The sequence below is a fragment of the Danio rerio genome, chromosome 12, assembly GCF_052040795.2.
Source record: "Danio rerio strain M-AB ecotype USA chromosome 12, GRCz13ab, whole genome shotgun sequence".
NCBI lineage: Eukaryota > Metazoa > Chordata > Actinopteri > Cypriniformes > Danionidae > Danio > Danio rerio.
In genome coordinates this window covers 8375415-8400453 of record NC_141032.1, presented here as the reverse complement: position 1 = coordinate 8400453, position 25039 = coordinate 8375415, and the positions used below count along the sequence as shown (strand labels likewise).

Here is a 25039-nt window from a genome sequence, read left to right as displayed (position 1 = left end):
CTTCCTCCGGCAATATCAGTGTCTGGCTTGTGTCTCGATTCTATAGCATGTAGAAAAATCATTGTGTGTGTGTAATGCAGGCTCAACCTCTGCAGTGTGTGGGAGTTTCCTTTGAACATCTCTCTTTCTCTCTCTCTCTCTCTCTCTCCCTCTCTCTCTCTCTCTCTCTCCCTCCCTCCCCCTCTCTCTCTCTCTCTCTCTCCCTCTCTCTCTCCCTCTCTCTCTCTCTCTCTCTCTCTCTCTCTCTCTCTCTCTCTCTCTCTCTCTCTCTCTCTCTCTCTCTCTCTCTCTCTCTCTCTCTCTCCCTCTCTCTCTCTCTCTCTCTCTCATCACACATGCAGCCTGTTCTGGAAAGGCCTCAACAAAACCTGCATCAGTCCTCTTTCCTCATTAGAAAGTGGGACAGTGCAATATACAGCATATTCAATAATACTGATATATTACTAATAATATTACAGGCAATATAAAACAGCAACATTGTGAGCATTGCAATAATTTTAATAATATTAAGTTTTTGGTTTCCTTGCCTTTTGGGAGTGTATCCTTACATTATAGTGTAGCAATGCTTGTAACAAGGGAGTCCGAGTACAGTGGAGGTGAGGGTGCAAATGCAGTTTATTTACAACATATTAGTGATATGATGTTGTGCACTGAGGCATCAAAGCATGTATCAAAAAAAATCTCGCAGTGAAGCAGTGTACCGAAGCGTAATTTATTTTGCCATAATCAATTTATCAGTGGCGTCCGAAGCTTCATTTTCGCCTATGACTGCTTCGAATTTCGATGCAAAGGTTTAAACACCCTCATGGGTCAGTAAAGTGTATAGCGAGAGATTAGGAGCCGATTACATACATTTTTACTGTTTCAAAGCACCGCACCGGTCCCGCGAAGCAGTAATTCAACTAAAATACAATAGTAATTTATGGTAAAAATCTTTTGGACCTTACTAAAGTGTATTAGTGTATTATTTACAACTGTTTTCAAAGAAGGTCACTGCATATTGTAGTATAGTGTGTAACTGAGGATAGCTGACGAGGGCAGCCCCTAAGCCTCATTCTGATAACTTCTTCCTTAAAGCATTCACCTCCCATGCAGGAATCCCGGTTCGATCCCTGCTTGAAACGAGTGTGCGGGTGTTGGACCTGTTTTTGAATACCTTGGATTTTACTGCAGTCATCTGTGGTGTAATGTAACATACCTTATATGTAAAAAACTACAGTAATCGAGTAATTTGTTTATATTACTACTGTTGTATTACTCCATGAATGAGTTGGTCAGATGTGAATGTTTGACATTTTTGCAACACAGTGCTTTCCCACACTTTGACCAGCAGAGGTCCTTATCAAGCTCTGATTTGCAAAGCTTTGAGTAACAAACATTTTTCAGAGTCGAACGTTTTACTAGTTCAGAAAGCTTCATTTCACCATTACTACAACTAGCTCCAACCCTAATCAAACACACCTGAACAAGCTAATCAAGGTCTTACTTGGTATACTTGAAACATCCAGGCAGGTGTGTTGAGGCAAGTTGGAGCTAAACCCTGCTGGGACACCGGCCCTCCAGGACCAGGATTGGTTACCCCTGGTCTAACTAATCAGTCTCAATGAGATACATCAGTGGTTATCTGGAACTGGTGTGTGTGAGAGGTGCATGGTGGGTAATGTAGCGCAGCTCAGTGGCAGAATTGTAGTTTGGGTGATAGTGAATGTTTTTCAGCAACCTGCAGGGGCTAGATCGCTGGCGTTCTTGACAGCTTCCTTATGGGGCAGCTTGTGAGCATGCCAAGTGCTCAGACTGAGAACGTTCCCTTAAGGTTCAGTGCATAAAATAGTGGTTTTATTGCATTTGATTAAGTCAGATACCTTTTTATGAATTAGTTCAGAGTGTCCAATGAAAGGACTCACTTTAAAATTAAATCAGTGCTTTATTTAAACTTGTATTCATTTGTGTGTATGGTTGTCTTTGCATACTTGCATATTTTAAACATCACTTGGGAAATATTTGGAAAAAGAGGACGGGAAGGCTGTTATTTTGTCTTGAACTTCTCTTTCTTTTGATGATATTGGTGCGCTGTTTTCAATGTTGGATAAAAAGTAGTTTGTTAAGTCATATATAATGAAAATTAAATTGTATATTGAATCAAAAATAACACAAAAATTTGTTATATATATTTTATTTTTCTAAGACTAAGATTAACTTGGAATATGTTACTTTTTTTAACCCAACACTGCCTGCTACCCAAGAGCTGCCAATGCAGTTTGTATGTTTACACCGATTATTTTCTCATAATAATCGTCACCGCATCAGCATTGTTTTCTCACAATGTGTAAAATGGTTCATTTAAGGATCTGGTATCTCTAAACCCGCCTTACTGAGAGCCATCTTTGTGTAAAAGGGTCATATTGTATCTTTTCACTTGCTGATATTGAACTAGTACAGAGCACATTGAAATACTATTAGGAAGGGGTTAACATTTGTTTATAGTTTTACATGTAGAGCGTCCCCTCTGTTACCTTAAGGACAAAATAATTTGAATGTGTATGATGAAGAAGCCAGTGCACAAGGGCTGGTTGATATATACTGTATAAATATATAAGGTCGATGTATAAGGTTGATATATAAGGTCGATATTAATTTACACAAGCAGCAGAGATGCAAAAAAACTAGTTACATTGGTGCCGTGACCCGGATGGGAGTGAGTGAGGTTTAGGGGAGTAAGTGTAATGTAGGCCAGCTAGTGAAGTGCTGTGCAGGTAAACCTCACTCCTCTGAACCTGAAAAGGTGCTCAATAGAGGCTATAGGCCATGGTGTTTAGCCTCATTGTTGGAGCAGCCAACTCCCGTGCAAAAAAAAAAAAAAAATAACGCTGGTTTGATCCCAGCTCGGTGTAGGTAGAGTGGATTAGGACTGGCGGAGACTACATTTGCTCTCATTGGTCCCCTGGAGGCCTAGTCTTTTGTAATTCCTCTGCTACTTACAGTGTCTGTCAGAAACAATTGATACTATCCTGTTATGATATCCGAAACAAGGAAACAATTACATAATTTTTACCACAAGAATTTGAGTCCACATTCTTGTTCGTTGGAAGTGCATGCAAACCTGTCAACCTTTTCATTTTTCCTGGGATTCTCCTATATTTCACTATTGTATCTTGCTATCATCCCGTTAAAGTATTTTTTCCCCCATATTTGTTTAAAATTTTTCTGTGGAAGGTGACTAACATTTACACAGACCCTATCCTCCTTATACGCTTAGTTCTGCCAAACCACTAGGGGGCGCCCCTTGCTCGTAAATGCGAAGAGCTGTTCAACAGAATCATGCTTTTGTTTTGTTTTGGTTTGAACGCACTTTGAAATAAATATGAAAACGGCTCTTTACTAAATAAACTATTGTAACTTTGAATGAATGTGTATTTAGATTATATATACAGTGAACAAAAAGTGAATACGATTTTTGACTTGATTCAATTTCTGTATTGTAAGCCGTTCATTTTAATAGGCTAACGTTATCGTTTGTAATTTCTTCGTTTTGCCTTCGTGATGTCAACAACACAAACGAGTCTCTTTTAGGCAGAAACAGCTACAGGGTTTGAGGGTCAAAGTAGATTTGGTTTGTGATTTATGAAACATTTTATTTGGTATTTTATTGAGGAAAAGTTGGTTTTATCTTTGCACATTCGTTCAGTGACAGCAGCTATGACAAGCTCTCTATATTAATTACCACGTATACGACTTTTAAACAACATTAGCACTGTTTAATTTACAATGAACAATGTTGTACTTAATGGTTATGGGCTGCTAATATGATTTCCCTATTTACAATTTGCAAATAATACTTTTCCGAAAGTATATTATTATTTTATTATTATTAAAGTATATTATTATTTTATTTTATTAATTTAGTAATTTATTTACATATACAGTAAGTTTATTCTGGTTGTAATTACTCATGACTCGTCTCAGGCAATTCAGAATTGGTTCTCTTTTATTTTTGAGACAGTATATCTTTTGCTACCATTAATTTTTTAAAACTTTGCAAACGTTTTAAATTCACAAACAGCTATTTTAACACGACTCTCTGAAAAAGAATAGTTGCAACACCTGCAGTAAAGATTCCAGAGTCTGCTGATTGTGTTTTGGGCTATGATTATGTTTTTTTTTTCTTCTCCTTGATAATTGAAAGTGTTTGCACATGTTATTTGTGTCTTTGAACTAATCAGGGCTTGCGAATAGTAAGATCTTATTGTTGTTTTTCTGTCTGTTTCAGACTGACAGTAATGCCAGTTACCTCAGAGCGGCCCGGGCTGGAAACATTGAGAAAGCCCTCGATTATATAAAGACTGGTGTGGACATCAACATCTGCAATCAGGTCATTTATCTTCCTTTTTGTAAAAAGAAAAACAGTATTTTAGACACTGTATATAAACATTTAAATGTTTTTTAAAAGAAATTAAGGATTTTATTCAGCAAATATGCATTCAAACCCTAATAAAGAATGCATCAATGGAAAGCTTATTTCAGACAACGAACCCTTAAGATCCCATTTAAACTTGTAATATTAAAAAAAAAACATATTTAATGTATTTCTGTTCAAATAAACAGCCTTTTGGCGAGCATAATGCTTATTCACAGATATGATTTTATTTGTGTCTATAAGAATGTAAGCAGAACACATAAAAAGTCAAAAACATGATTATTTTTATGATTTAATGGCACTTTTTTTTAGAATTATTTTTTTTATATCATGCTTGAAATGATTATATTGAAAAACTGAAAAAGTAGAACAGTGAAAACTTATTTTATAATTTTTTTATACAGTTTTTGATGTTTCTAAAATGTTTAATCTAACAACATTAAAACAAATTTTGTAATATAAAATGTAGTGTGGTTGAGGACGGCCTAAATGAAATGTCAACGCATATAATAACATTTTCTGTTCATAAAATGCCTCATGCTGATCATATATGAATAGTCAGTAATATATTTAATGTGGGCTTTGTCTGTTTCTCTGGGTGCAGAATGGGTTGAACGCTCTTCATCTGGCTTCCAAAGAAGGCCACGTGGAGGTTGTGACGGAGCTTATTAAACTTGGTGCCACGGTGGACGCCGCAACAAAGGTAAAACCCACAACACCACATCACATACTACAACATGCCACTATAAAGACACCATGTGCACTGGTCTAGAAATCTAAGCGTATGAATTAAAGATGAGAAATGTGTTATTCATATGTGCGTGATTTCTTTTGCTGCATCAGCAAGTCTTCAAAGTCAAGGTTGCCTAATGTTCAGGTGGACTTTAAAGAAGCAAAAATGCAAAAATCACTTTAATAAGGGGTTTAAACACAGTTGTGTGGCAAAAGTCTGTGAATATAATCAGCTTCTTATGGTAAAAAATTATTATTTTATGTTTTGAAATCACACTTCATAGACACAGTCTGCAGAAACACTTTGATTGAAATTCTCTCTTTGTAAGTGTCATCAGAGGGGGAAAGCCCCACCCATTAGTGATGATCTCTCCTTCATTAGCATAGGACATTAGTCTTGTTTTTGAATCTGCCACTAGGCTGACACATTGGCATTAGTAGCTCCGCCCTCTTCTGAAAACAGCACAATCTCATTTGAATTTAAAGCGACAGTCACCAAAATGTCACAAAACCTGAAAGGGCGAATTTCTACGGAGACCCGGAAGGGATGTGATGGTGGGGAAAAAAAAATAGGTGGAAGATAAAAAAATTGATGGAAAAAACAAAAACTGGTTGGTAGAAAAAAAACACAGTGATAGGAAAACATATTTTTAAGGCTTTTTTGCGTTCCCTCACAAAGATGTTGTTGCGTTATCTCGCGAAACTGTTTCTCCACAAACAAGTCCTGTTCACTTGATTCATGTAAACCCTCCTGTTTTTGCCGAAATTCTTCTGTATTTTACCATTCTGTCCCACTATCATCCTATCATTAAGTATTTTCCTATATTTCTACTATATTTTTAATCTTGAAAGCACGCTGACTATAAAAAATAAAATGTCTGCATTCACTTTCTTTAGATTAAAGCTGTGCGTCGATCGTCGCCTTTCATATGCTACCTCTGAACCAGTGAATGCATGTATTAGCGCTGACTGACAGACGCGCTCTGTACAATAAACTGATCCCAGATCAGCTTCTGTACACGCCATTTTACATTGGAGCAAAAGTGCAGGACACTTTGGGATTCGGGTGTATGTTTAAACAGACAAATACACTGAATAATATGTAAACATGTCCGTCCTGCATGTTTTGTTTTAAACAGCTAATTTTCTCTTAAATGAGCACAAACAGTTACTAAAGTAATGGAATGCTTTCAGTAGAGATCTGTGGATTCTTACAGAGACACCTCTGTTATCAAGCTAAACAAAACTAAAGATTTATTTGCTGCCCTTCACTTGTTTGATAACAGAGGTGTCACTTTATGTACTAATGGCGTGTAAAGAAGCTGATCTGGGATTAATTTATTGTACGGAGCGCGTCTGTCAGTCAGCGCTTATACATGCATTCACTGGTTCAGTGGTTGCATATGAAAGGCGACAGTCAACGAATAGCTTTAATGTAAAGAAAGTGGGATAGAATGGTAAAATACGAGAGAATTTCGGCAAAAAGGGGAGGGTTTACATGAATGAAGTGAACAGTAAGTGTTTGTGGAGAAACAGTTTTGCGAGATAACGCGAAACATCTTTGCGAGATAATGCGAAAAATTGCGAGATAATACAAAACATCTTTGCGAGATAATGCAAAACATCTTTGCGAGATAATGCAAAACATCTTTGCGAGATAATGCAAAACATCTTTGCGAGATAATGCAAAACATCTTTACGAGATAATGCAAAACATCTTTGCGAGATAATGCAAAACATCTTTACGAGATAATGCAAAACATCTTTGCGAGATAATGCAAAACATCTTTACGAGATAATGCAAAACATCTTTGCGAGATAATGCAAAACATCTTTATGAGATAATGCAAAACATCTTTGCGAGATAATGCAAAACATCTTTGCGAGATAATGCAAAACATCTTTGCGAGATATTGCAAAACATCTTTGCGAGATAATGCAAAACATCTTCGCGAGATAATGCAAAACATCTTCGCGAGATATTGCAAAACATCTTTGCGAGATAATGCAAAACATCTTCGCGAGATATTGCAAAACATCTTCGCGAGATATTGCAAAACATCTTTGTGAGTGACTGCAAAACATCTTTGCGAGATAATGCAAAACATCTTTGCGAGATAATGCAAAACATCTTTGCGAGATAATGCAAAACATCTTTGCGAGAATGCAAAACATCTTTACGAGATAATGCAAAACATCTTTGCGAGATAATGCAAAACATCTTTGCGAGAATGCAAAACATCTTTACGAGATAATGCAAAACATCTTTACGAGATAATGCAAAACATCTTTGCGAGATAATGCAAAACATCTTTGCGAGATAATGCAAAACATCTTTGCGAGATATTGCAAAACATCTTTGCGAGATATTGCAAAACATCTTTGCGAGATATTGCAAAACATCTTTGCGAGATATTGCAAAACATCTTTGCGAGATAATGCAAAACATCTTTGCGAGATATTGCAAAACATCTTTGCGAGATAATGCAAAACATCTTTGCGAGATAATGCAAAACATCTTTGCGAGATAATGCAAAACATCTTTGCGAGATATTGCAAAACATCTTTGCGAGATATTCCAAAACATCTTTGCGAGATATTGCAAAACATCTTTGCGAGATAATGCAAAACATCTTTGCGAGGGAAAAAAAAAAAAAACGTAAAAATATGTTTTCCAATCAAAGTTTTTTTTTTTTCTTCCACCATTTTTTTTCCCCACCATGTTGTCCCTTCCGGCAATCCGTAAATTTCAGAGAGTTATAAAACATTATTTCTGTCGTATTTCGAGCTGAAACTTCACATACTCTATCAGAGTATCAGAGACTTACTTATAATCTTATTTTTTTAAAGTAGTTCTCATTTAAGCCTCTGATCTAGTCTCTGATTATCAAAGTGAATTCTTAAAATTTGTGTTCTGTAGTGACAGAAACAGTAAGGAAACATTGTCTTTTTAAAAAAACTAACATTGGGTCTCTTCACATTGAGTTCAAGAGTTCACACTTAGCTGATGATCTATCAAAAGCTTGTTTGGCATGCTGTCCCGGCAAAGAGCCCCGGGCTCGAGGATCCCTTCCTCCCATTTGCAGAGCGAGAGGGGAGCCTGAGCTCGGTGGATCTCAGAATTTCCCGGCTGCGGTAGCTAAGAGAACACTTGAGAAAAGGGGCTAGACAAGTGCTTGATTGTTATGCATGTTGTATGTCTTTGGATGGTGGGAGGAAACCGGAGAACCCGTGGAAAACCCACGCGGACATGGGGAGAATATACAAACTCCTCACAGAAACCCCTACCGGCCTGGCGGGAACATGGGTGGCAGTGTTCTTGCTGTGGGGCTCACAGTGCTAACCACCGGGCCGCCGTGCCACCAGATCAGTGGTAAAGGAGGAGATAAACGAACGAAGATAAAATGGACTGAAAACTGGGGTTATTTAATGTAGCTTAGGGCTCATATGATTGGAAGATAGTGATTAGCTAATAAGAGATCAGCCGTGATAAATCATAAGCACATGATCCTCTCGAAATTAGTTTATGAATAAACTTCACTTAATCTGCTCTACTCTGTTGTTTTTTTTTCCAGAAAGGAAACACTGCTTTGCACATAGCATCACTCGCCGGACAGGCGGACGTCGTCAAGGAACTTGTGAATAATGGAGCCAATATCAACGCACAGTCTCAGGTAGAGTCAGAGCTTGACGTAGGCTTACTGCAAGTGAGTGATGCTGACACTGAATCCAAAGATGCTCATTAAACATATGCACAAAACTGGAACATCTCATAAAACACGCTCGAATAAAGCAACGTTTCCATCCAAAGAGTAAAAGCAAACAAAATCGTCACTTTCTGATTAGAGGTGTGAACCTATACCGGTCTCACGGTTCGGTTCGGTTACGATTATCATGCCATCGATTCGGTTCAATTCGATATCTCGGTGCATCACGGTGTATTGACGATGCTTTCCATATACAGTGTTATATTTTAGGGTGGAGGCTATAACATGCTGTCTGTATAAACACACAGATGCACAGCACCACACTGTCTCTCATTCAAACACATACACAAACATAGACAGCACCAAACAAACACACACACATACTTAAGCCCTCGCAACAGGGAGAGCTCGAGCTGAGCAGAGCAGAAAAACGAAAAAAAAATAAGCACTTTTCCGATGGTCTCTTACTGAGAGCTCCTCTCAGCGCGAGCTCTCCCGGCTATGAAACATAACCAGCTTTGTCTTTTTGTAGCAAACACACTTTAGATCTTTTTAGGGCAAGAGGTTTTTGAGTTATTGCCATCTACAACTGAATGTGTGTCAGGAATATGGAAAACAAAACCAACTGAACCGCGCTCATTTCTGGATAAACAGCGCCCTTAGCATTTGCCTATGGTGCCTATGCCACGGACCGGCCCTGAGTTGGCTGAGTGTTGTAAATACCTGCGCTCGCCTCCGCGCATAGGAGATAAATGACGTCAATACATAATAACCGGTTATGATTATTACTGAACCGATAACGAATTGTCCGCGTCTGCATCGCAGTGCACCGAAGAAACAATTCATTTTGACACCCCTATTTCTGATAAACTGGTTTCGACAGAATGGAATTTGCTGTGGTAGGAGAAGCCACTGTGGGTCTTTTTTTTTATGATATAAACTCCCATACACACTCATTCACATAAACACTCATACACTACAGCCAATTTGTTTACTCAGTTCACCTTTAGCATATGGTTTGGACTATGGGGGAAACCAGAGCACCCGGAAGAAACCCACGCCAACACGAGGAGAACATGCAAACTCCACACAGAAATGCCAACTGACCCAGCCGAGACTCGAACCAGCAACCTTTTTGCTGTGAGGCTACAGTGCTAACCACTGAGCCACCATTCTACCCACATTCATCTTCTCTAACCAATTTAAGCAAGATTCAAACTGTTGCTCTGCCATGAAAGTACAGTAGGAGACCATTCATAAAAATCGCTTCATGCTAATACTCACATGCATTGCATTATGATCTTTGAGTGAAGTTTACATTCTCAAGTCCTCAGCGTGTCCTCAGATAGTTCTAATAGGATTTAGAAGTGCTGCTTTAAGTATAACCTACTTATGTCTCCGCTTTGAGGAGAAACAGTTGGGATTTGAGAGCTGGGATGGTCGTTGGGCTGTAGTAGCGCATTTTTGCCTTGTCACCGAAATGACCCACAGGGAGTCCAAAATTAAACCCACACACACACACATGTGGATGAGAGACAAGAGGCAGCCTGTGTTTTATCTCAAGAACTTATCACAAGTGCAGCCTGGTTCTGCTTTCTCACACCGCAGTGCCTAAAATAGAGACACTTGAATGAACCAGGAGGCTGATTGGAAATGTTTTTAAAAGAGGTTTGCTGGATCAGTGTATTTTCACAACGGTCTTCTTTTTGCACTGTAACATCTAAAAATACCTATATAAATAAAATACACCCTCAATTTATCAGCATTAGCTAGCTATTCACCTTCATCCCTAACTCATTTTGGCTATGGTACACACTGTATCTGATGACTCTAATAACAAAAAAACAGAGTACTAGTTTAATTTAGAACACTTTTTAATGTGTTACAAGCCATTTTACAGACTTCTGCAAGTTTTTCGATGTGAGAAATATTAGCAGATTCTCTTTGGGGCTGCTAATTACTATTGATAACTATAGGTTGTGATCTAAAGGCCTGACACCACAAAAATAATAATAATAAAAATAAAAAAGAACCGATTGCCTGTTCTGAAAGTGTACAGAAATGTGGTATTTATTTACAATAGTGTTGAAGATAATGTCCAGTACAAAGTAAATATACAGTGTCCCAGTTCTAACAATATACAGTATGTACAAATAAATAACCAAAAAGTATATAAAAAAAAAAGTCTAAGTAAAATCTCAGTAATAATAAATCCTTCCATTTTTAAAGCGCTTTTCTGGAAACTCAAAGCGCTTTACACATTTTTGGGGGGAATTTCCTGCCATATTGCGCCAGACCACACACCAGGTGATTCGTGGAGAGGAGACAGAGTGATGAAGCCAATTATGATATGGGGTTTGTTAGGAGGCCATTATGGACAAAGGCCAATGGGCAAATTTGGCCTGAATGCCGGGGTTAAACCCCTACTCTTTTCGAAGGACATCCTGTTATTTTTAACAACCACAGGGAGTCAGGACCTTGGTTTCATCCGTCTCATCTAAAAGACGGAGCTCACTGAGCAGCATAGAGTCCCCATGAATATACTGGCTTAATAATTGTACTTTCATACTTTGTTAATGATTTTTTTTCATTACTAAATAAAGTATTGCATTATTTACAAACCAGTTATTTAAAGAGCCCATATTATGGGTTTTTGAAAATTCCCCTCCATGTAGTGTGTAACACAGCTCTAAGTGAAGCGAAGTATCCAGCTAAGGCTTAAATCTGTAAGAATACAGTGTTTAAAACTGTTGATTCATCTATAAAAGAGTCGACTCATAGTGCTTCAAACGAGTCGCCTTGATACCGACTCATTAGGTGTTTCGCCATGACGTACGAACGAAACCAAGTTATTCACGTGCACGCGCAAACCCGGGAGATTTCAAACCTGAGGCCCCGCCCTCTGACGCAGAAACCCAGACACACACACACACCCACAAACACACGCACACCAACAAACACACGCACACAAACATGCCGGTCGATTGAAGTCACACTGCAGATGGATATATTGAGTCTCTACCCAAAGATGAAACCTCAGCATTATAACCAAGCAGTTGGAAACTTCTGGAAGCTACATGCTACAAAGAATACTTCATCTGAGTTTGTTAAAGGAAGGATCAGTAAAGAGTAACTGATGGACGTCAGGATGGGTTTCTTCCATTTCTCAAGTGTAAGTACGTGCGGTTAAAGTTGTTGCCTCGTTTACTCTTGCTTGCAAATGTATTTAGTTGTGATTTGTTACTTGTAACCGCGTGTACTGTATCAGGTTAACTGGATATTTTATCTTATCGCGTGCAAAGTCACGTTAAAAACGCGACGCGTGCTGTTTGTTTATGGAGCTCCGTGCTAGAGTTCTGCTCCCGCGATTTATTCGGAAATTTATTCCCGCGCCGCAGAAATCTGGCGCGGGGACAGCCGCGGGAATAAATTTCCGAATAAATCGCGGGAGCGGTCGGTAACGGGTTTAATTTGGGACGGGAGCGGGCTGTCTAGCAATATCACGGATATTGCTATGCGAATTAGAAAGAGAGAGTCTGCGTGGTGCTTGTGTGTGTGTTAGTGCGCACGCGCGCGTATGAGAGAGAGAGAGAGAGAGAGAGAGAGCGAACGAACGAACGACAGCTTGGCTGTCTGGACTGTATACTGGGTGATTTTTGGTTGTGTTCTCCGCTCTAGCGGGACCGGGCGCGGCGGGCAGAAAACGGAGCGGGTTCTCAGGCTAAAACCTGGCGGGTGCGGGCGGAAGCGGGAGCGTTGTCATCCGGAGGTGTGTGTGTGTTTTTGTGTGTGTGTGGTATGGCCAGTACACGACTGTCTCCTTCGTTCGGTTATCCGTGGCACTATCCACTCGCCATAGTGTGGCAGCTAAAATCCACGTCTATACTATCGAGCGTGTATGAACTGTGATTACTTTTTAAATTGCTGATTAGCTATTGGCCATTTCCCTCTCTGACTGAAGGCAGTCGACCAATCGCGACAGACTGTCATCGGTCCAATCAGCGCAGATTAGCTTCGCGCTAAGGAGGGGTTTGGGAACAAATGAATCACTGGACGATTCATACAGGAGTCGCTGGGATAATTAGGTAAAAATAAATGCAGATTATAAGACCATGAAAGTGTTTTTTGACCTTGCATGCATATTAGACTGTTGTTGGAGACCCTTACAACCAGGATATGACCCTATTTCATGTATAATATGGGCTCTTTAAGCATAGTTGGTGTTTTTTTTAAGATCATTCAGAATGAGTTAGTAAATGATTAATAAACTATTGAAATCAACCAATGTGTTAATAAATGCTTTATTAACTCAACTTCATGCAGTTTTGTGACCTAATCGAAAGCGAGGACTATTCATGCTTTATAAATGCCTTATAAATGACAATTAAAGAGTCAGCTAAATTCTAAAAATGAAAGAAGTACATAAACAACATTATTCATTTATAATTATTTGAAGATTCACGAATGAAACTGTATCAAATGAAAAGTAAATCTGTGCAACCTGATCTAAAATAAAATGACTGTACAGTTTAAACATTGCATCTTTTTATATTGTTAAATTATTATATTATTGTTGTTTTATACAATTTTATGTTGTATTTTGACACTCCTGTTATTCAGCAATGTTTAATATTTACAATAATTTGACTTTTTAGATAAGATTTCAATGATTATTGTTCATTTGATATCAAACCTTTAATTATCATTTATAAGGGATTTATAAAGCATAAATAGTCCTAACTTTAGATTAGGTCACAAAACTGCATGAAGTTGAGTTAATAAAGCATTTGTTAACATACATAGTAACCGTTAACATATGCCTGAATAATAAGATGTATAAATCTTGATTTCAATAGTTTATTAATCATTTACTAACTCATTCTGAATTATGTTAAAAACCTCCAACTACTCTTAAATACAACCGGTTTGTAAATAATGCAATACTTCATTTAGTAATGAAAAATAAACCATTAACAAAGTATGAAAGTGCAATTATTAAGCACATTATACATGTGGTTGCAAGTATACAAGAATACAGCATTTGTAGCTGTAGTTGTAAACTGCTTACTAACGTTTATTAATGTAGAGTTAATGCTTAACAAATAATGAATTCACTAGATGCTAATGCTTAATAAATGGTTTATATTGTGTAGTTATTATAAAGTGTTACCCATACATTTAATAATAAATCTTTCTAAAGAGAGTCCTCTGGTGAAATTGTATTCATATGGCATTTTATACTGCAGACTAACAAACTATCTTAAAATATCATAACGTAATATGTTAAATTTTTCCAATGTCAAGCAGCCCTAAACTAAAGTGTTACCAGCACTTTTTAGCACCCACAAAATCTCACTGAAGCCACAATATTAAGAAAAGAAAAAAGAATTGCATTAAATTGACCCAAGGGGTTTTCCAGTTCAGATCCTAAGCTTGTTTGACAGATGATAACTGCGGTACGATCCTGCAAATGAGGCAGTGTTGTGATCTAATTAACATTCGAATCATGGGATGTATGTGTGTGTGCTGTACGGTATGTTTGCTCAATACATTGGAAGAGCATTTGAATGAAATAGAAGTCTAAGCATTGTTTTTGTTTCTGCTACAGAATGGCTTTACGCCACTCTACATGGCTGCCCAGGAAAACCACCTGGACGTCGTCAAATTCCTACTGGATAATGGATCCAGTCAGAGCATCGCCACGGAGGTGAGCAGAACCTTCTGTTCCCGTCCATTCATCACTTCCCTCACCGCGGCAGCCCTCTGAATCATCATCACACCTCTAGCTGTGATACGCACAAACTCAGAATACCCATTGACCTTGCTGTGCTTTTCAAGGCAGCGGGCAGACACTAGTTGCGCAGTGAGGTTATTGAATGCCTGGTGTGTGTGTGCATGACAGAGCAGGGTGCCAGACGTCACTGTCCTTGAGAATGTACCGGGCCCTTGTGTCTCTTAGATGGTGATTATGCACCAGAGAATGCTTTCATGTTTCAAGAGCTGTTTGCATGTTAATGATCCACGTTGGAGAGAATCAAGGTCTATTTGAAATTCAGATTCTAACTATAAAAAGGTGGATTTCAGCATTTTGATGTCAGCATGCTCATCATCTTAATGTTGCTCGCATAAAACATTCTGTGATTTGTTTGATATCGGAGTATATTTCAAATAAATGCAGTTATTATGAATTTATACATGTGGCAATAAAGACTGCAGTAAAAACCATAATATGAAAAAGAAATAATATTGAAATAATTTTAAGGGCGAGGCAGTGGCGCAGTTGGTAGTGCTATCGTCTCACAGCAAGAAGGTCGCTGGTTCGAACCTCGGCTCAGTTGGCGTTTTTGTGTGGAGTTTGCATGTTCTCCCTGCCTTCGCGTAGGTTTCCTCTGGGTGCTTTGGTTTCCCCCACAGTCCAAAGACATGCGGTACAGGTAAATTTGGTAGACTAAATTGTCCGTAGTGTATGAGTGTGTGTGTGAATATGTGTGTGGATGTTTCCCAGAGATGGGTTGCAGCTGGAAGGGCATCCGCTGCGTAAAAAACTTGCTGGATAAGTTGGCGGTTCATTCCGCTGTGGTGACCCCGGATTAATAAAGGGACTAAGCCGACAAGAAAATGAATGAATTAAAATAATAATTGTATTAATTATTAATTCATTGTAATTATTAATAATTAATGATAATTTCAATATTTTTAAAACTATTTACTGTTAGTATTTTAAAGGCTCGTGTGACAATAACAGATAACAATTTCAAGATCTCTGGTGATTCATCTTCTATTTTCTCAGTGTATGATTGATTTTTCCTATTCTTGTATTAATATTTTCTTTTTTGTTTAGGTGTTTGTTTCTTTATTCCCCATAGGCTTTAGAAGTAGCTCATCTCAAGAAGCATTAACTGTGAAATGTGTGTTCTTTAATGGGGATTTCATTAGAGAGATTCTGTTCCCATGAAGTGCTTGTGCATGTAGAAAAAGTGAAGTGTGTCCAAAAATTGCATCCTGCATATTTTTGCTTCAACATAATGAAACAAGTTAGCACTGTTGCCTCACAGCAAGAAGATCGCATGTTTTAGTCCCGGCTGGCCTAGCTGGCATTTGGAGGTTGCATGTTCTTCCCGTGTTCGCGTGGGTTTTCTCCGGATGCTCCGGTTTTCCCCAAAGTCCAAAGACATGCGCTATAAGTGAATTGCGTTAACAAAATTGGTCGTAATGTGTGAATGCGAGGATGTATGGGTGTTTCCCATAACTGGGTTGCAGCTGGAAGGGCATCCGCTGTGTAAAACATATGCCGGAAACGGTTCATTCCGCTGTGGAGATCCCTGATAAATAAGGGACTAACCCGAAGGAAAATGAATGAATAATGAAACAAACCTGATCCAGCTACTAAAGATCTTAATTACAACATGTCTTGTTTGTATCTGTTTTTTTTAAGGGATAGTTCACCCAAAAATGAAAACTTACTCCTCACTTGGTTGAGTTACCCTCATTTGCTTCCAAACCTTATAAATTTCCATATTCTCCTGAGCCTGAAATATGTTATTTGAAAGAAAGCTGGAAATCATTGACTTCATTGACAAACAAATCCTATAGGATTGTGACACGTGAAGGTCAAGAATTTTCAATTTTCAGTTTTGGGTAAACTATTCCAAAGTACTTTTAAGGCAATTCATTTCACTCGGCGGCCATCAAAAAAAATTGGCAAATTTTTAGCTTGCCCGAGCTAATGCACATGCGCACTCAATATAAACGAGATCACGACACCAACCCCATTTATGGCCGTGCTACACATTATCCTCTAAATAATGCTTTATCAGATCACACTGGTCTTGATGGTGAATCTCCTCCAGAATTGGCAGCGCCTTATTGTTTACAAGTTTTGACAGGACGGACTGTACCTGGATATATTTATTATGTCTATGAAGCAAGCATTCGCTGAGATTCCAGTGCGTTTGTTGACCACCAAATTGTCGTAAAAGCACACATCTGGTTGGAGCTTTTCCTCTGGAAAATTGTCAGTCTATAACGATTGATGATTGGCTCCTGTACTAGTATTTGGGACTTCATTCACCATATTAAACGTTACAGTACGACTGACATATCTTGTGTAATCTACAGTGTTTGACTATTCCTTTAAGATGCATTTTGGTCAATGAGCTCGTAAGTACATAAGGCAGTCTGCTTTTCCATTTACACTTGACATTTAAATGCGTTTCTTTTGCTCTTTAGAATGCTTAAAGTTTTCCATCTATTCCGACTATTCAAGGATTCTTGTGTTGTGTGTTTGTAGGATGGTTTTACTCCGCTGGCCGTAGCTCTCCAGCAGGGTCATGATCAGGTGGTGTCTCTGCTCCTGGAGAACGACACCAAGGGGAAGGTGCGATTACCTGCCCTGCACATCGCTGCCCGTAAGGATGACACAAAAGCAGCGGCGCTACTCCTGCAGAACGACCACAACGCAGATATTGAATCCAAGGTACCTCCATCAATAAACAGTCAAGTCTTTTCGCGAGTTTACGTTTAGAACTTGATGGTGCTTATTATTCTGATTACTGTATTTTGCAATTAATGCAATTTAAAATTTTCTATACGTCTAAAACAAGACTTTGTGGTGGCTAAAGTAATTCAGTGGTGCATAACGGGAGATGCTCATTGTATATTTACTTAGGCGCTTTCCACTGGATGGTAAGGCATGGTTCGGTTTGGTATGGTTCACTTCTGGGGGCATTTCCACAGCGTTTCATACTTAGTACCTTGTATTTTTTCCTAGTACCACCTCAGATAAGGTTCAAAGTTAGCTGTATCATTAACAAAACGTTGTTTACACACTCCTAGTCACTGATTGGTTCATGAGAATCAGTGGCATTAGATTTGCGACACAAGACACAAAACTTGCTGTATTTAATCAACATAGGCTCATTCTGAAATTGTACCTCTATATACATTTCTGGAGATTGCGAATTATATAGCCATTGGAACGTATGGCTGCATTTCGTCTTTAAGACAGCATGACGCCGTACCTTTTCACGCTTACCAGCTGACTGATTACCTCTATATGGGCGGCTTGGCTTTTTCGCTCTTACCAGTTTGTCAAGTGGCTCGCTGTGTACGTCGAAGAATTTGAGACGCAGAACAGAGTTGACCATGATGACAGGGTTCGAGTCCAGCGTAGAACAGTTCTAGAAAGCAGGTAAGACATTTACATTTAGTCATTTAGCAGACGCTTTTATCCAAAGCGACTCACAAATGAGGACAAGGAAGCAATTTACACAACTATAAGAGCAACAATGAATAAGTGCTATAGGCAAGTTTCAGGTCTGTAAAGTCTAAGAAGGGAAGTATTAGTAAAAATATTTATTTATTTATTTATTTTATTTTATTTTTTTGAGTACAGTTAGTGGTATATCCAGAGAGGCAATTGCAGATTAGGAAGTGAAGTGGAGACTAAATAGTTGAGTTTTTAGTCGTTTCTTAAAAACAGCGATTGACTCTGCCGTTCTGATGCAGTTAGGGAGTTCATTCCATTAAATGGGCAGATTGAACGCTAGCGTTCCGGAAAAGTGATTTCTTCCCTCTTTGGGATGGAACCACGAGGCGACGTTCATTCACAGAACGCAAGTTTCTGGAGGGCACATAGATCTGCAGAAGTGAGAGCAGATAAGAAAGGGCGCAGCCAGAAATCGCTTTGTAAGCAAACCTCAGAGCTTTGAATTTGATGCGAGCAGCAACTGGCAGCCAGTGCAAACGGATGAGTAGCGGAGTGACATGTGCTCTTTTAGGTTCATTAAAGACCACTCGTGCTGCTGCGTTCTGGAGCAGCTGAAGAGGCTTGATAGAGTTAGCTGGAAGCCCCGCTAGCAGAGAGTTGCAGTAGTCCAGTTTGGAGAGAACAAGAGCTTGAACAAGGAGTTGAGCTGCATGTTCAGATAAGAAGGGTCGGATCTTTCTGATGTTATAGAGTGCGAATCTGCACGATCGAGCAGTTCTAGAAATGTGGTCAGAGAAGTTTACCACAAACAAAAGCAAAACAAAAAAAAAGACAAAAACAAAAGCCAAAAAATCAAATAAACAAGCAAATAACAGGGTGAGAATGTGGTAAGATCTAAAAACGTGGTAAAAATCAGGCTGCCGCTTGGGATTGCTTTTGAAAACACTGTCGGTTGGGTTTAGGGAAGTGAGTGGGCGCTGGTCAATCGGTGCTTTTAAAAACATTATCGGTTGGGTTTAGGGAAGGAGGAGGGTGTGGTGGATCGGTCGGTTGGTCAACAGCAACTTCTGGTGGATATATACGAGAACAGCAGTTGCAAATGGCTCGCGATAGAAGATCTCAAAAAATCTACACAGCGGATTCTGGCGGATTTGCAAAAACTGCAACTGCAAAAGAAAAAGTAAGCTCCTGGATTGTATTTGGCGCTCTCCAGAAATGTATATAGGGGTACGTAATCAGAATGAGTCTGGGTGGATTTAAATAGTCAGCTGCAGCCACTGCTGTATTGTTGATTTCCACAACTAAACAGTTGTTATACCACCACAAGAAAAAGACACCTGAAATGGCAACATTGTGGTCAGTAAAAGAGGTCCAGATGTTCCTCTCAGTAGTAGCAGAGGATTGGATCCAGCGAGGGTTTGATATGGCAACCTGGATTAAAAAAAGTTTTTCAGAATGTCACGGTAGTATAGGCTGCACACCTATAGCTACAATCCCAGCCATTTTTAGCAGTACATAACCGCAATGGAAATGCAAACCAAGCCAAGCAAAACCGAACCGAAGAGAGAAATTCCGAACCGTACTGTACAGTGCAGTGGAAACACAAGTATCATCCTTAAAGAAAGCCAGTTAAAATGTAGACAAACAGCAGTTGCACCATCCAGTTAAGTCCTTGTGGTGTCGCGTGATGTGTGGTTTGTTGCTCTCCCTCACCATGTAGCCACCGTACAGCTTGGTGCTTCCATTGTGACTTTGTGAACACTAATCAGACCATTCTCTCTCCTCCCGCTCTGGTGGTCCCTCTAGATGATGGTGAATAGAACGACAGAGGTATACATGTACAAACTCTACACACTTCACAAAGTGCCCACGTCACGCTGCTGCTGTGGCTGCTGCCCCAATTCCCTCCTGTCCTTGCTCAGTGCTGTTTTTGTCTCAGTAGAATGGCGCTTTATTACTAACGGCAGTGGAGAACTAGCATGGGAAGGAAAATCTGCAGCTGAGGGAATTACTTGTTCAATAAAGGATTGTGTGTTAGCACTGGTGAACTATGTAATTTTGGCACCACTAGTGACACCAAATGGAATTACAAGACAGATACAGCAGTCCTAATAACATGTTACTGGCCTGCTCATGGCATAGTTTTGCCCCTAATATAAAAGGTTTTTGTTTAAAAACTTTATATAGACTATTATGAATGCCAACATTGGATTAGTTGGTTTATGCTGGTTTAGTTCTGGTTAGACTTTAAGCTGCTACTTAAACTATCAAGTTAATCTGTTTGATCAAGTGATTTTATTCTGTTTATTCTGGTGATTAAACTATTAGTTCACCCTTCATTCATCTCCATAAGACCTTCATTCATATTTGGAACACATATTAAGATATTTCAGATGACATCCGACACACATTAAGGGTCCTGAGAAATTAAAAGCCAAAAACATTGTTAAAACATTCTATGTGACTTTAGTGGTTCAACTGTAGTCATACGAAGCTGCAAGAACACTTTTGTACACCAAAAAAAAAAAAAGAAGAAAACAAAAAAAGAAGAAGAAGTAAATTTTTTTTTTTTTGTCAAAATCCACTCTTCAACCAAGTCAGGTCCTAGGCATTTTACTATGGGCAAAACAAGGTTTGTGTATTGCACTGCTTACTGTAATGGCAATACAACATATTGCCAATAGTAAAAACACACTCTGATGGCCTGGCTAGGAAGGGAACATTTTGGAAAACAAAGTCATTTATAGGTTTTTTGGTGCACACTGTGTTCTTGGAGCATCATTTGATTACAGTTGAACCACTGAAGTCGCATGGAATATTTTGGCAATGTTTTTGGTTCCTTTTCTGGAATTTGAACATCTCATGACCCTTGCTTTGTATGCAGGGTAAAAGCTTCCGGATTCCATTTAAAATACTGTGTTCTGAAAATGAACGAACGTCTTAGGTGATTGGAGAGACATGAGAATGAGAAATTATTAGCAGATTTTTCGTTTTTGGATGGCCTAATTATTTAATTTAATAAATCAACCAGCACACCAGCATCCAAAACCATTTCCTAGTAAGAAATTTGTGTCATTTGAATATCCCTGAATATCTATTATGCTGGGATTTTTTTAGACAATCGGAATGCACTTTTAGACCAAATATCTAGTACCAGGAGAACACCCTAGGGCTGAAGGTATTATAGGGTCAGACTCCTCAGCTGCAGAGCGCTTGCCCCGTCTCATGCATGATGGTCCCCTCTTGGCAGGTGCCAGCAGAAAGAGCTACTTCTTTTCTCTTTTCTTTTCTTTTCTTTTCTCTTGGCTATCTTGTCTATTTTTCTCTTCTCTTCTCTTCTCTTCTCTTCTCTTCTCTTCTCTTCTCTTCTCTTCTCTTCTCTTCTCTTCTCTTCTCTTCTCTTCTCTTCTCTTCTCTTCTCTTCTCTTCTCTTCTCTTCTCCTTCCCGTTCTTCTCCACAGTCAGCATGGCTTTCAGATTTGTTCCAGCTGTCCTGCAACTTGTTAACAACTCTGTTTTGCACTGCATGACAAGCAACTTACAGTATTAAGTAACTGATATGTTATTAACCACTGAGAATAATTTCCTATCTGTCAAAATTACAATAACTCACTGTCTATTTTAGCTGTGCGCTATATATATTTGCTATTAAATATCATTAATATATCATTATTATTTGCTTTCAAAAGACAGAAAATACATTTTTGATGCCTTAATGGTGCGTTGTTAGATGCTGTGCACTATATGCATGTTTGCACATGTGACATCATGGGTTCACCTCCACTAAAGCTTTACATGTGTGTTAATTCAACTTCTGGCCAAAGACTTCTGTCATAGAGGCTTTATATTGTACATCTGAGGAGGACACATCCTTTACCACTAGAACCGCCACAGGGTCAACTTAACCCATACATGTTTATTTAAACGCTCTAATTCACGTATTTCAGATTTGCAAAAATGTAGACAGCGCCCTCTAGTAGTTTTTTTACCTGAAATAAGCAACAAAACATACCCCAAGCAATGTACAGTATGTTACTTTTTTGATGTAGGCTAAGGCATGTATTTCCATTTAGTCTGGGCTTAATTTATAAGCAGGGATTATGCTTATTGTGAATGAGCGTGCACTCATGACCTATTTACAAATACATGGAACTTACAGTACACGTTTAATATTTACCGCAAGTTTTCGCAAAGTTTTATTTTAAGGGCAAATTTCTCCAAATTATTTACTAATATTTTATAAATAATGGATAATATCGAGCAATTAATAAAATAGCAGTGACAGTTATTCTTTTCTAGTTTGCTTTTGAAAATACTATTGGCTGGTTTTAGGTTAGAGGGTGGGTGGGTCAGTTGATAGCAAGCTAAAGTACGCACCACAAGCTGACTGACTTCTCTCACAGACATGTGCAAGAAGTACGTTGAGATTTGCAGAAATGTACATGGCGGCCTCTGCTGGATTTAAAAGAAGGCCTTGCAAATGGCACATATGAGAAAACATGACACAGTACACACTACACATTTTTTCATATATAACGATTCCCAAAAATGTAACCCTGGACATGTTTCTCCACTGAGTCTGGGTTAAAAACAGTCACTATATAAGCAAACAGGTAAAAATTAATCAATATGGCAATGATGATGGCTGCCTCTGTGTTTGTTTTTGTGTCCCATCTTTAGTCACATTCCTACAATTACTAACAATTGTGGATCACCAACACTATTTATACACACATACACTTTTATCTATTTAACAGAATACTTAGTTTACGTTTGCACATACATTCAATACTGTATATAGTAACAGTGCTTCCCACAGGTTTGAAATATACTTGCGGTGGTAGCGGGATTGAAACACACCTTTTACCCACATGACATAAATCGTATATGCAATAGACAAAACATAACTTTATTTTTGAGAATAGTTTTATTTATCATGAAACTGTTATACACTGTTTCTTTTCAATGGGTTAAAGTAAAAAAAGAGACTGTTGAAATAATAAAAAAAAAGAAATCTACAATTTCTCTTACTTTTATGCTATTCAGGAGCCAGGTGCACCCACTGACAGGTAAACTCTGCTTCTCTCTCTCTTTCAAGTTCAAAGCAAACTTAAATGCCAAAGCATTTTAGATATGTATATAAAATAGACTATGTAATATATTAACATCATCGAATCAATGATATATTCAGCAAAGGAGAACTAAACGACAGAAAAGCAATAAAAACAGACAATATCTCTAAGTATTATTATAATTACAAGATTAAATAAGGCAAATGTGTTGATTAACCATTACTAATGGTCTACATATATTCTGTAGCCAGTTTAGACCAGTCATTTCGTCTTCTCCGAGTATAAAGTTTTTCTGAATCATTTATTAAAGAATCGATTATTTACTTATTTTCTTTAAAAGCACATACAAGCTTTAAAAAGCAAAAGCAAAAGTTGAATCCTGGACATTTTAGGAAATTTAGAAACCAGGGCTGGGCGAATTTTTAAATCCCAAAAAGGCACGTCTCTGTAGATCTGAAGAGCACATGAGACTATCTGTGGGAATGCTGACACGTACAACACAGAACGCAACTGGTAAACGAGAGAAGATTTTCCACTACTTAATCGGTCACGGATGTTTGTTTAAGTTGGAGAGATACAAAATTTTTTTTTAAAATATATTTATATTTAGAAATAAAGTATATTTAATTTCACTAAATATACTTGGGCGGTCATTAATATACCTGTATATACATTTGTCAATTTATTGATTTTATTCTTTTTTTACTTCCTTTTTTAACTACTTTATTATCTGTGTTTTTGTCCTTACACTGTCATTTTATTGCACTTTTATTTGCAACTCCTGTCACGAAAACCATTTCCTCATATGTGTCAACATACATGGTAATAAAGCTCTTTCTGATTTTGATTCAAAATATAAAAAATAAACATTTCTGTAGTCTCAACTTGCAAAATTTACAGAGCTCTTTCGAAATCGACATCACAAATGTTGATTTGGCTGAGACGGTTGTTGTACCAGGTACATCCTACAACATATTGTTCTCAGAATCAAATTCAGTATACTACCAACATAATACAGTGGCATAATGTTGCTTTAAGCCATATCAAAACAGTCATGTGCGTGAGTAAATTTTACCCAATTGCATATCTAGTGTTAAAATGGAAAAAAAAACCTCCCGTTGATTCCAACCACAGCCTGATATATAAACAGAGAGATCAATGTTTAGCCCAAAAAGCTACAGAACTAATCAGCTAGATTGAGTTTGCATGGAGTGAGGGATCAACCAAAGGATGTGTCTTCTCTCGGTGGCCATTTGTCAGCAGATTTACTGCACCACGCCTGGCCTGGTGTCGTCTTTTCTTACATAGAGGATGAGGTCAGGTCAGCTGACGGGGGGTCAAGGCGTTCATAGTTCTGTATGTGATCTTTTGACCCCTGTGCTCTATTTGTTTCTCTCCCCCTTTCCAGAGCGGCTTCACCCCTCTCCATATAGCGGCTCATTACGGGAACATCAACGTTGCGACCCTGCTGCTGAACCGCGGGGCTGCCGTTGACTTCAAGGCGAGGGTAAGGACGCAAAGCCCCAGCTGAATGGAAAGGGAACTATAGGGTCAAGGCATGGTCATTCACTCTATGCAGGGCCTTATTTAGTCCCTGAGGAAAATCATTTCATATTTAAAGACTCCAACTGTATATACATTACATCTTATTTCATTTGATTGTGACTTAATTCAATTGAATTATTTCTAAATTAAGTAAACACTATCATTAATGGAGGAATTCAGTTTAATTAAAGCACTTAAGGTATTAAGTATTGACTGAAATTGCTCCCGGCAGTGGTGCAGTAGGTAGTGCTGTCGCCTCACAGCAAGAAGGTCGCTTGGTCGCAGGTTCAAGCCTCAGCTGGGTCAGTTGGCATTTCTGTGTGGAGTTTGCATGTTCTCCCTGCGTTCGCGTGGGTTTTCT

At 38.5% G+C, this 25039-nt stretch overlaps 1 protein-coding gene and 1 long non-coding RNA gene across 53 annotated transcripts in view; one reads left to right on the top strand and one right to left on the bottom strand.

The window, feature by feature from the left end:
- Positions 1-25039, top strand: part of ank3b (ankyrin 3b) — a 339224-nt gene that overhangs the window by 168407 nt on the left and 145778 nt on the right. For 31 of the 51 annotated variants that reach the window (XM_087274499.1, XM_087274510.1, XM_087274494.1 and 28 more), the window contains 7 exon segments: positions 4268-4369; positions 5019-5117; positions 8722-8820; positions 14462-14560; positions 17144-17329; positions 19868-19891; positions 24542-24640. In XM_087274499.1, the coding sequence (XP_087130625.1) occupies positions 4268-4369; positions 5019-5117; positions 8722-8820; positions 14462-14560; positions 17144-17329; positions 19868-19891; positions 24542-24640 (708 nt within the window). 51 annotated transcript variants of the gene reach the window in all.
- LOC147841273 (uncharacterized) lies at positions 8767-14224 on the bottom strand. Of its 2 annotated transcripts, none has more exons than XR_015503866.1 (3): positions 13776-14224; positions 9708-11446; positions 8767-8980 (listed from the first exon to the last, which is right to left on the bottom strand). It is a non-coding gene; the product is annotated as an uncharacterized LOC147841273 (long non-coding RNA). The 2 variants fall into 2 exon arrangements; XR_015503867.1 differs by having other exon boundaries at positions 9708-11421.